This window comes from Mercurialis annua, linkage group LG1-X (genome assembly GCF_937616625.2).
Source record: "Mercurialis annua linkage group LG1-X, ddMerAnnu1.2, whole genome shotgun sequence".
In the NCBI taxonomy this organism is placed as follows: domain Eukaryota; kingdom Viridiplantae; phylum Streptophyta; class Magnoliopsida; order Malpighiales; family Euphorbiaceae; genus Mercurialis; species Mercurialis annua.
In genome coordinates, this window is record NC_065570.1 from 48,847,976 (window position 1) to 48,859,737 (window position 11,762).

At 30.7% G+C, this 11,762-nt stretch overlaps 1 protein-coding gene across 1 annotated transcript; it reads right to left on the reverse strand.

Annotated features, from left to right (window-relative positions):
- Positions 1 to 3,822: 3,822 nt before the first annotated feature.
- On the reverse strand, positions 3,823 to 5,169 carry LOC126665319 (uncharacterized). Its single transcript, XM_050358083.2, has 3 exons — positions 4,972 to 5,169; positions 4,740 to 4,902; positions 3,823 to 4,143 (listed from the first exon to the last, which is right to left on the reverse strand). The coding sequence occupies exons 1-3, from the start codon at positions 5,097 to 5,099 to the stop codon at positions 4,003 to 4,005; spliced, it is 432 nt and encodes a 143-aa protein (XP_050214040.1). The 5' UTR covers positions 5,100 to 5,169; the 3' UTR covers positions 3,823 to 4,002.
- Between the last annotated feature and the right edge of the window lie 6,593 nt (positions 5,170 to 11,762).

Below are 11,762 nucleotides of genomic sequence, written 5' to 3' on the forward strand. Positions count from 1 at the left end.
TTGGTAGACAGATTCATTTGATCTTTTTTGAAATAAAAGATTTCATTTATAGATGAAAATCAACTAGAAGAGTCGTAAATCTAGTCATAAAAATTAAGATGAAAATTATAGTAAGTTAAATTATTTGATAACCTAATGTTCTAGCCAACAAATACATTAGAAAATTAAATATACAAAAAAAATCTAGCTAAAACAGGCACAAAATATAACTACAATAAAAAAAATATAGAAAAAAAATTAACGGAATGAGGTTCAAACTATAAAAATAAAGTTTATAAGCTAATCTCTCAGAAGGAAACGCAATGAAATTCAAATTTCGACGATACACTTAGACGTAGTCACGTAGCCACAATTCACATGGTTAAAAAAATCGAAAAGAAATACTACGTCAAATTTTCATTTAAACAATTGATTTTTTTTTATAATTAGTAGAGAGGTAACGGTTTTGAGAAGAATTAAATTTACAACCTAGCTAGTAGAATGCTGCCTAGTGCTTATGGTAAATGATTAATTATACTTGAAATTATAAACATTTCATTCAACTTATCGTATATGTTGAAAAAAAATATATTTTATATATAGTAGAATACATTAGAAATAAATAAATAATATTTTATATATTTATAATAGTATATATTATAAAAGAATATGATAGGATATATTGACAAATTAATTAAATATAGGGTTAAATGCAGACTAAATCACGAATTTTAACATTTTTGCAATTATAATACACATTTTAAAACTTGGCAAGATCAGTTATCAATTTTTATTTTTTGGAAATCAGAACACCTAGCTAATTGGGCACCATAATATACATTAACATAAGCATGTTTCTTTGGTTGGTCAGCGTTCTAATCTGCCAAAAAATAAAAGTTGGTGGTTGATTTTACCAAGTTTTAAATATTGTTTTGTAATTGCAAAACACGCTAAAGTTCATGCTTATTTTTATAATTGACCCTTAAATATATACATATATAATAGGTTAAATTTAAAATATATTCTTTTTAAATAAATCCAGTTTGAAACTGTAGATATCGGTTCCCTCAAAAAAATATTAAACTAGCCGGGAATCGTTCTCTCCCGGCTTTGGACTGGTTTGAGCTCGTTCAGGGTTTGACAAGTTCTGGGCCGTTTCACGATTCAACCGGTCCGTAGCCACATACACTTATTCTGGTCAATTTCAAAACGAAGAACTATCGAGCAATATCAAAAGGTATGAACATCATATTGAATATGAACTTTGTGGAAAAAATGTGTCTTGTTTATTATGCTTAATGCTTAATTTTATTTGATCATTTAAATTATTATTTTGTTTCTAATTTGACTTGATAGAGCAAATTAATGATAGCCCTATAATTAAAAAATGAAAAATTAAACACGAGAGTAAGTTAATAATTATTTTTGAGATTTTCCTTTATGATTCTAGTTTGATTGATTGCTAATTAACCAATGACATTAGAGTGGGTTAGGTAATTGGTAGTTAATTCAATTAGAAATTTTGTAACCTTTCAAATTCCAGAATAGTAAGAATAAGAAAAATCCCGGAATGAAAAACGAAAGAATCAACCAAAAATCTAAAACAACACTCTTAAGTATTTAGAATTCAGGCAGGCGGCGTTAAGAGAAAGATATGGAACAACCCTGAAACGAGAAATCTTAAAACGTGGATCAAAGGAGAAAAAGCAGTTAAAGTTTTCAAAGAGAAAATAAGAAGAAAAAAGAAAGCAACATGAATATATAGATATTCACAATTCCTAATAACAATGATGAGGGTTGAAAAACCGAAAAGACGAAATCCTAAGCAACGCAAAGATGAAAGACACATGTCAGGAGAAAAGACATTTGTCTCAAATCTAAAAACACGCAGCTGACACATGTCAAATAAAGAGAATTAAGAACTCAAAACTGTCAAGCGAAACGATTCGCCAGAAGATAAAATGACCCGTCTCAAACAAAGCTAAATTTACAAGGCATAAATACCAATGATTTAGCTCACTTGTGGGAAAGACTAATAATGAAAACCGAATTCTAGCATAACTATATGGAATCGAGTCTTACAAGATCGACCTTTTTGGGAGAATACTAGCACTCCCCCAAAAGATGAAAGCATGATGATATCGACGCTCGAGTCCACGAGACTCGCTAAAACTTGAAGATTAAAGAGATTCCCCCGAATCTACCGACTCCCAGAGAACTCGGTAAAAGCATGTCGTCCAAGCGTATCGTCCGAAACCTAATACATAAAAAATAATATCTAGAAGATCAAATATATGGAATTTTTTTTACTATTCACATACAAACGCTTATCTAGGAAGATAAGCTTATTTACAAAGATATTTCTGAATAAGACTTCCTTCAAATCATGAATTTCTTTCCTATTCAAACACAGTACCACTAAGTAAAAATCACTTTCCTACTAGGTATTCTTTTAATTATTAAATAAAGAGTTTGAAGTATTAGCTAATCACACAATCACATTTTATATGTTAAAAACGTTTTTCAAAACCTAAACTGACTTTAGCATCAAAAAATTAATCGGACAATCATCGTCTGATTGACCATTTATCCTGATTTACAGATTTACTTACTGGATGAGAAGGCAGACTTCTTTTTAGCTTTAGTTTTAAAAAATAAAAATATTTTTTTTATAACTAACGAGCTATAACTCAAATGGTATAAACGCTGCACATAAAGTGTTAAGCCGTGAGTTCATTCCCTCCCACACTCCCCTCTCCCAATTATAAAAATATTTTTATATTTTCAATAATTAAAAATAACGATATTTCTCATAATTAAAAATAACAATATTTTTTTTGATCGCCAAAGAGAATTATATTGAAAACTCAGAAATCGAAGCAACATCTTCGATGATACAATGACGGATGAGATTAGGAACATCCTCCATAATCACCATATCATCCGCAATAGATAAAGCCCATTTAGCTAAAGAATGAACCACTTTGTTATTCTCTCGAGGAGTATAACCGAAGCTAATACTAGTAAAGCTCGAAATTAAGCTAAGGATATCACCAATAACTAAACCAAGAGGAGTCGGATCAGCTTTGCCCTTCCGAATCATCTGAATCACAGACAGCGAATCACTTTCGATCATAACACAAGGAAAACAGCAGTCCACATTTACCTGAGGCCCGAAAAGGATTGCCAAGCTCTCACCAAACTCAACTGATTGGACAGAAGGAAGGTGTCTGCCCGCAGAAGCCAATCGCATAATTAAAAATAACGATATCTTTTGTAGTCAGAATAATTTTTAATGTTACTGATTATTATTATAAAACTTAAATTTTTAATTTAAAAATAAAAAAAGAAGTTACCATATATAAAACTTTGATGGTGATGCAAATTTTCATTGATACAGAACATGAAAACTAAAATAAAATCATCCGTCAATTAAGTGAAAATGAAAATTTTCTAGCAAGGATGGGAACGAATGAGGATAGATACCCCATCCCCGCCCCGCCCTATTCTGGATGGAACCAGTATGAGGATAGATACACTTAATTTTTTAATTTAAAAATAAAAAAAAAGTTACCATATATAAAACTTAGATGGTGATGCAAATTTTCATTGATACAGAACATGAAAACTAAAATAAAATCATCCCTGTCAATTAAATGAAAATGAGGATGGGAATGAATGAAAATAGCTACCCCACCCCTGCCCCGCCCTATTCTGGATGCAACTAGTATGAGAGACGTAAGGTGCCAATTTGTGTCGGTCACATTAATAAAATTGTATCACGTCCTATAATCCTGTAATAATTTTATAACTCCCTGTGTTTAGTATCCCATTATTGAATGATCAAACTCACATTTGCATCGCATCAAAAATACCAATTAACATCTCTCGAAAATTGTTTAATTATATGTCATTTTTACAACCACAACAATTTTACATGTTCACTTAACACTAGCTATTTCTTAAAATTATTTTAGTTTGAAACATAAATCCATTATGCGTAGAAAAATATATAAATGAAAATCAATCTTGCTTGGCCGGTTTGGAAACAAAGCTTCCCACCCTCACGACAATTCCATCTAAATCACGCACATATCCAACTCTCTGCCCCCATTCTTTGTCCTCCGGCTCACTCACTCCCACCGCACCGTTCTCCACCGCCCTCTGCCAAAACACACATCTTCTTTTAAAAAAATAAAAGAAACTCATCCATTACTTACAAATTTTTAAGATTACCAAGCTAATAAAGAAAAAATAATGAAAAGATAGACAATTGTGTTAGATATTCTAACACCTCAGTGGATACGTACATTGAAAATTCATAGGCCGGGTCTAGATAAGAATTTCCCAATACAATAATATAAGATGTTCTCATCAAAAGTGTCTAAGATTCAAAACGTTTCCTCAATATATTTGAAATGATGCTTAAAAATATCTAAAATTTGCAAACTCAGGCGATTTTTTAAAATTTCAATCTAATTTTATAAAATTTAAAAGACTTAAAAATTAGATAATTACGATGTAACCTGTCTAAAAATTATTTTTAGGACCAATATTTATGATTAATTAATGATACAAAAACACTAAAACTACATATAATTATGATAATATACTAAATTAGAATTATGAAAATAAATTAAATTAGAATGATGAAAATAAATTTTTAATTGAATTTGTAAGAAATTAAAAAAATTAATTTTTGTCAACCATTAGGATTTTTTAAATAAAAGAAAAATACGTGAGAAGATTAAAGAAAAAACCTTATAAGCAGCATCAACATCAGGATAGGCGAAGCAAACTTCAAGAGGAGCTCGTTCCCGGCCAACATGAGGAGTCCTCACAGTACCACTCAGGTCATCAGTCTCATGTTGGTGGATCGGAGTGAAAGCTATGGTGGTCTGCCCACTTTCTAATTCTCCCCATCTATTTATTTAACCCACAATTCAATCAATATCCAACAAAATTTATAAACATTTTAACAAAATTCGATACCTGTGAGAGTTGTCTAGGTGACGGACATGGTACCCAAAAGCTTTGGCGTAGAAATCAACAGATTTGGCTACGTCTTTTACGTACACAACTACGTAGGCCAACGCTGGCTTCAGATTTGATGTTGCCATTAGTTTTGAGGATTTTTATTTTTTGGTTTCAACTTTGAATATTTAGTTTTGTTAAAGATGGTTATCAGATCTTGATTATGGTTATATAGAGATGGAGTTTGTAAGTGTTGCATGGTCAGGATGCCATGAACACGTGGAGTTCATGCATGTTATGAGCACCCACAATATTGACACCTGACATTGCTGATTCAGGATTTAGGAATGTCAAAATGTACAATAATACTATTTGTGTAGCACGTAAATTTGCAAATTGGAATTGAGATTTGATGAATTAGTGTCAAAAAATATGTTAATCCGTTTATCATACAAAATAAATAAATCGGATCTTGAATTGACGTATAAATTCATCTAACTTGTCAATAAATTATGTTATTTATAATAATAAAAATATAAAATAATATAATTTTATAATTTTAAAAAATAAATTTCTAAATTAATTAAGTATAACTATATTCATATTTAAATAAAATTATATAGTCTTTTTATAATTTGATTATAGTTAATATATTTGAGATTAAAGTTATACTTATATAATTTGAATGTTTTTATAAACAAAATGAACTGTTTTAGCTGTATTACTCGTGTAATTGTATTGTTCATATTATTTATTTATTTTAATGCGTTAATTATATTATATTATGTTAATTATATAAAACTCGTGTCAAGTTTTTTTTTTTTTAAAGAAATCAGTATTTTTTTTTTAAAAGAAATTAGTATTATTGAAAGGCGCAACCACAAATAATGTCCAACTCAGTCAAAATTCTCAGGTCATGAAACCTAACTAGTGAACCGCTGAGAAGCAATTAAGAGGCTAAATATACTCAAAATTTTAAAATGTGTACAAGCTCTTTTGGGGTTCTACAGTTTTTTTCTTATAAATAGGGTTCTACAGTTCATCATCTCCTTCCAAAATTTCTTGAAAAAATGTTCCTTCTAAGGGAGAGTTAGTTTGTCCACATGCAACTTGGCTAACAATAATCATTCTATAGTCTAATACCTCATAATTTCTAATTATTAAATTAAGGCATATGTAATAATTTGCATGGACAATCAAAATTACAAAAATACTACTCCCTCCGTCCCAATAGAATTGTTCACTTTACCTTTATCACACAGTTTAAAAAAAGCAATTATTATTTGTGGATTTTGTGAAATTTTCTTTACTTTTCTTGTCATAACCCTATCTAATATAGGGTATACTTGCGATTTACTTTCAATTTACTCATTAATGGATTTTAAATAGAGGTAATATAGAAAAACTAAGTGTAAAAGTTAATTACTTTTTGAAAGTGGACAAGAGTTTTGGGATAAAAAAATTTCTCAAAGTGGACAACTCTATTGGACGGAGGGAGTATTTAAAGTCAAAATGAAAATTTAAAAATCTAGAGAACTCATAAAAATATGGACATCACAGGATATTAATTTAATTTTGTTTAAGATAATTAAGTAAATTTAAATGGAGGTAAGGGGAAAATTTAAATAAAAATTAATATAAAATAAAAATAAAAATTTCGCGATTAAATTTTTGATTTTGCTATCCACAAAATAATATTTAAAAATTATTAAAAAAATTAGGAGTTGGAATTAACATAAAATATAATTTAGTACCTAAAACTTGGGTTAAAATACAAAAAACTCCCAAAACTTTAGAGACCTAAAGTAACTTTTTACCTATTATATATATACCTCCCTTATGTGTTGCATAACACACATGAAACCCTCTTTTCTTCTCCACAATTGTTGCACCCCCTAGCTTAAGGTAAGAACTCACTTTCTTCTCCTTCTTTCAATTTGAATGGTTAAAAATTTAAGTATAATTGATACTAATCATTCATTAGGAGATTAAATGATGAAATAAGATGATTAAGGTAAAGTTCGGGCTACTGGAATTTCATAAAATATGATGAGAAATGAGTTGTTGGTAGTTTGAATTGTGTTTTATGTAGTTTGATGTTTTTGGAATGTTTAAGCCGTGAAAATCTCGTCGAGTGCGAGTGACGAAGGGACTTTGCTGTCCGGCACCTGTTGTGCCTTAAGCACAACAGAACATGGCATAAATAGCTTTGTCCAGTGCCGGCAGAACAGGGCACTAGTGCTCTGTTTTGTCTGAGGCCCCCTGTGATGGGGCTGGAGAATTTTGCCCACGGATATAGGCACTAAGGCCCGACGAACCCCGATGCGAAAACTTTTCCGACGAAGAAATTTGGGTTAATTACATATAAAATCATGACCTTTACACCAAGTTTTAAAAATAACATGACCTTTAAAACGTGTCAATCATAAACACCACCTTTCGTTTTTTTTTTCAAAAATAACATCGGCAATTCTTAATGGTATTTTTGCTGACGTGACATGACACGTGGCAGACCCATAGAGTGTCCAAGTCAGCAAAATTTCACCGAAAAATGTGCCCATGATGAAATTGAAAAGAAATGAAAGGTGGTGTCTATGATTGACACGTTTTAAAGGTTATGTTATTTTTGGAACTTGGTGTAAAGGTCATGATTTTATATGTAATTAACACAATAAATTTGATGGAAAAGTGGAAAATGACATTTTTCCAATGAAATGAGATTTAAAAGTTTAAATAAATATGAAAACTGGAAATAAGACGTAAGAAAGAATTATAAAGAAATTTTATAACTTTTAGGATTATAAATCGAGAAAAGGACGAATTATCGTTAAATGGTTAAAACGATAATTTTAATAGTTTAAAGTGGTAAATTGTCCAAAAACAATTTACGGAAAAGTGGATAAAGATAAAAGAATAGTATCTGGATTGGATTTGTTGATTAAATATTTTATTTACGTCTAGAGTCAATGTTAGAGTTAGGAATTTATTAATTCAATAATAGATATGTTAAATTCTAAATAGATCCGGCGAATTTACAAAATATTGAATTGGAGGATCAAAGGAACTAACAAAGTCAACAGGCAGGACTTTATTTTGAAATTAGCGGTTACTGTGAATTTGCAATATTTACTTATAAAATATTAATATTAAATTGTTTTATTGCTTTAGAATGTTTTATTGTTATAAATGCGTATTCGAATCGTATTATTCATGGATTTGAAACCGATATAGAGATCCATTGGAACGTGCTTTCTTTTGAGCAATAAGGATATGTGATCACCAATACTGATTATATAGATTAAGCATGTGATATATCATATTATATGTTTTTAATACCCCGTATTTTCCCGTTATGTTTCGATTTGATTTCATATTGGTTCAGTTTGTTATTAGCATTATTACACCTTAATTGAGCCTCGTTTTGTAACTTATTTGTGTCACTTGTATCGTGCGGGTTTTTCGATGATGATTAAATTCGTCTCCGGGTAACTATGGTAGGTGTGTTCGTGTGCCTTTGAAATCTGTAGTGCTTTAGTAAAACATCCATATATTCCAATTCCACTGCCGGATCGGGATTCCCGTTGGATATGTTGTTCCTAAGTGGATTATCTAGCATTCGACCGTCTGGATCGTCATTTGAACCCTTTTTCGGATGAACCGGACCTACTGGATAGATCGGCCGTAGGTCCGGTCCGCTTTATTTTTTATTGTGGCAGTGAGTCAACCGGCCCTATAATCGGACCTGTAGAGTAGAACCAGCCGTACATCCAGTTCGCTTTGTTTTTGCTATATAAGCTCCGTTTCTGTGACCTAATCAGCCCCTATTCATTTTTTACACCACAGACTCATTCCTAAATTGTTTCAAGCCGTTTTCCTTTCAATCCTTGTGCCGTAAACATTTTGGTAAGTGTTTAATCCATGCACTTTTATTCTAATTCATTGGTTTTGTGAGTGAATCAATGTTGGCTCATTTCTTCATTCGATTTCGTTCTTATAGCGTTACCTGTCTCAATTTTAAAATTTCTTAATTTGTTGGATTATTAAAGTATTCAATCTATTTATTTTTTGTTTAATTTGATTTTTTGTTGTGTTGTGGTTGTGTTTTCGTTTACATCGATTGTTGGTTGTGGCTATGCTCACTGTTTTACTATGATTGATGGTTGCCCATTCATGTTTTGGAATAGATCTACGTATTTGTGAATGTTATATCATGATTTGGTTGGTTATTAATTTATAGATTGATTTGATTGCGTTGCTACGTTGTGTGTTTAATAATTGTAGTTGTATAAACTGTTTTAATTTGGATTCAAATGGAGGGGTTGTCCATAATTTATCTAACATGTAATTGATGTTTCTAGTTTGGCATGTTAGGATTATGCTAGGTGGTTTTGAGATTTTGACAAATGATGTGTTGAATTGCCTTAATTTGTTTTGATCGATAAGAATGATTCAGTTAGTTATTTTAAATCTAAAAATGTAATTGGTGTATGCTAAATGTTATGTATTGGATTCATTAAAAGGTTATAGCATGCTTGTATCGATGTTGGCATGTTTTGCCGATTTTGGGTAAGTGTTGAACTCGTTGTCATACTATGTCTTGGTTGCTTAAGCAAGCTATATGAGTTGTTTAGTATTGTTGGATTATGTTAGTATGGTTGTTAGCATGCTAGTATGTTGTGAGGCTTATGTTAGCCGTTTAAGCATGTTTGTCCATTGTGGACTTTTATCGATCACCTTGTGAGCATGATAATATTTTTGGTTATTAAGTTCTTATTGAGTTTCTTATTTTCAAAATGAATTTTATGGTTTATCAAAGGATATCCCAAATATTAAACTCTGATTGGTTTTTGGTTCGGATTAGATTTGAGTCGCCCAATTTGTGAGAAGATGCCTTGTAATTGTGGTAACTTAGCTGACTCACCTTGTTGATTTTAAACTTGGTTTCATTGCTTTAAACTAAGTTATTTGCATTGATTATATTTCGAGTGGAACTCAATTAAACTTAACTTGTTTGATATTGAATTTGGATTGTTTACGTTTGATGTCATTAGGATTGGTTATGTTTTGACTGCTTTGGCTTGTGCATTAGTCTTATGTGGTGTCTAGCTAGTACTTCATAGAGTTGGGAATTGTTCTAATTCTGGTTTATGCTTTCTTAGACTCGTCGACCGATTACGCGTCAGAGTTAACCAGGTTTAGTGCTTGCCGAGCTTTGTGGGAAATAAAAAATTTGAGATAAGAAGTTTGTCATTGATCAAGCTTTATAGCCAATGACAACATAAAATTTGGAGATAAGAAATTTGGCAGACTATAATTATGAATCTTTTATGAGAATACTGGTTTCACAGTCCAAAAAAGAAAAAGATCATTATGGGTTAGTTTAGGAAAGAAAGAAAGAAATACGTTTAAAAAGGAAAATTAAATGAATAATAGAGCAAAGTTACCTACAACAGTTGGTCAATGGGCTAGTTATATTGTATCGCTCAATCTTCTATACCATTTAGAAAATTTAACCGGCAATTTCAGGTTACAAACAGGACATAATTACCAATTAAGTCACCATAATTTTAGATATTAACATCATAACAACTTGCATAAAAATAAATTAGTTTCCTGTATGTCTTTTGTTCCTCATTTAATCATTTTATCAAACTAATATTTTTACTAATCTATTTGGGGCAATATTTTGCAAGAATGTAGGGATCTCACCGCTCTTATCCTCACATAAAATTTTACCGATGAAAAAAATTCTCAATACGAAAATTTCTTAGCACTTGGTAATCATGCTATATATATCAGAGGCTATAATCTTTGTAGGAAACGGGTATCTAACTTTTATCGTTTAAAGGAACAACCCTTAAACGTTTTTGAGTTTTAGGAGTATTTAACTTTTAGGAGTTTTGGAAATAGAAACGTTTCTGAAATGAGGAAATACACCTTCATCAATTACGTCTCGAGCTATAATCTTTGTAGAATAGGCTGGAGCGCTGACACTAAACTTACCGAATTAAAACTAGCAAGTTTAAGCATGTTGATTCAAATAGAAGTAACAACTATGGCAGCACACTGCAGTCCCAGTCATGATAATGGATGCAAATTAAATTGCAAAAAAGGACTAGACGAGGAGTCTATACATGTACCATTCCCATTTCTTTGATTCTGTCCATATTAAACACCAAGAAGAATAGTTATTTCACCTACGCATGGTAATTTGAAAAGATACAAAATGGTTTTGGAATTTTTTTTATTCTGATAGAGCTGAAATTGATATTTTTGATCTAATCGTGAGTTTTAGGGGACAATTGATCTTTTATCCAGTGAATATCACATAATAAAATGTAATCTGTATATCAGATAATAGGTTAAAAAATCAATGGTTGAGATTAAAAACTATCATCTAGAGATTCTAAATACAAATGGTATAGAAGAGTTGGTGGTACTTTAGAATGACCCTGGTCAATGATCGGCTATAGCAGGTAAAAATAAAAAATTGTATCTAACCCTCAATGGTACTCTAGATTGTGTGATGTACTAATTGATCCTCGCTAACAAACTAATAATAAATTTTTATCTATGATAAAAAGAAAATTTTAAATTCTAAATTAAATCGGATTTGATTTACAGTTGAACCGGTTGAATCGATGGTTCGAAACTCAGCAAATCCATATATTTATAAATTTGAGAGAATAAAAGGAGCATTCTCATGAGTTTCCACTATTTTAAAACACTTGGTTTTAATTTTATTTTTTAATGAAAATTTTAATTTAGATAGTTTTAATCCACTTAATACAATTTACCTAAACTACTAA

Excerpts from the sequence above, each read along its gene's own strand:
- LOC126665319 (XM_050358083.2), bottom strand. The coding sequence starts at position 5,099 with ATGGCAACATCAAATCTGAAGCCAGCGTTGGCCTACGTAGTTGTGTAC. Across the intron at positions 4,903-4,971 it reads CACCTAGACAACTCTCACAG|ATGGGGAGAATTAGAAAGTG; the intron begins GTATCGAATTTT and ends TTAAATAAATAG. Across the intron at positions 4,144-4,739 it reads ATGTTGATGCTGCTTATAAG|AGGGCGGTGGAGAACGGTGC; the intron begins GTTTTTTCTTTA and ends GTGTTTTGGCAG.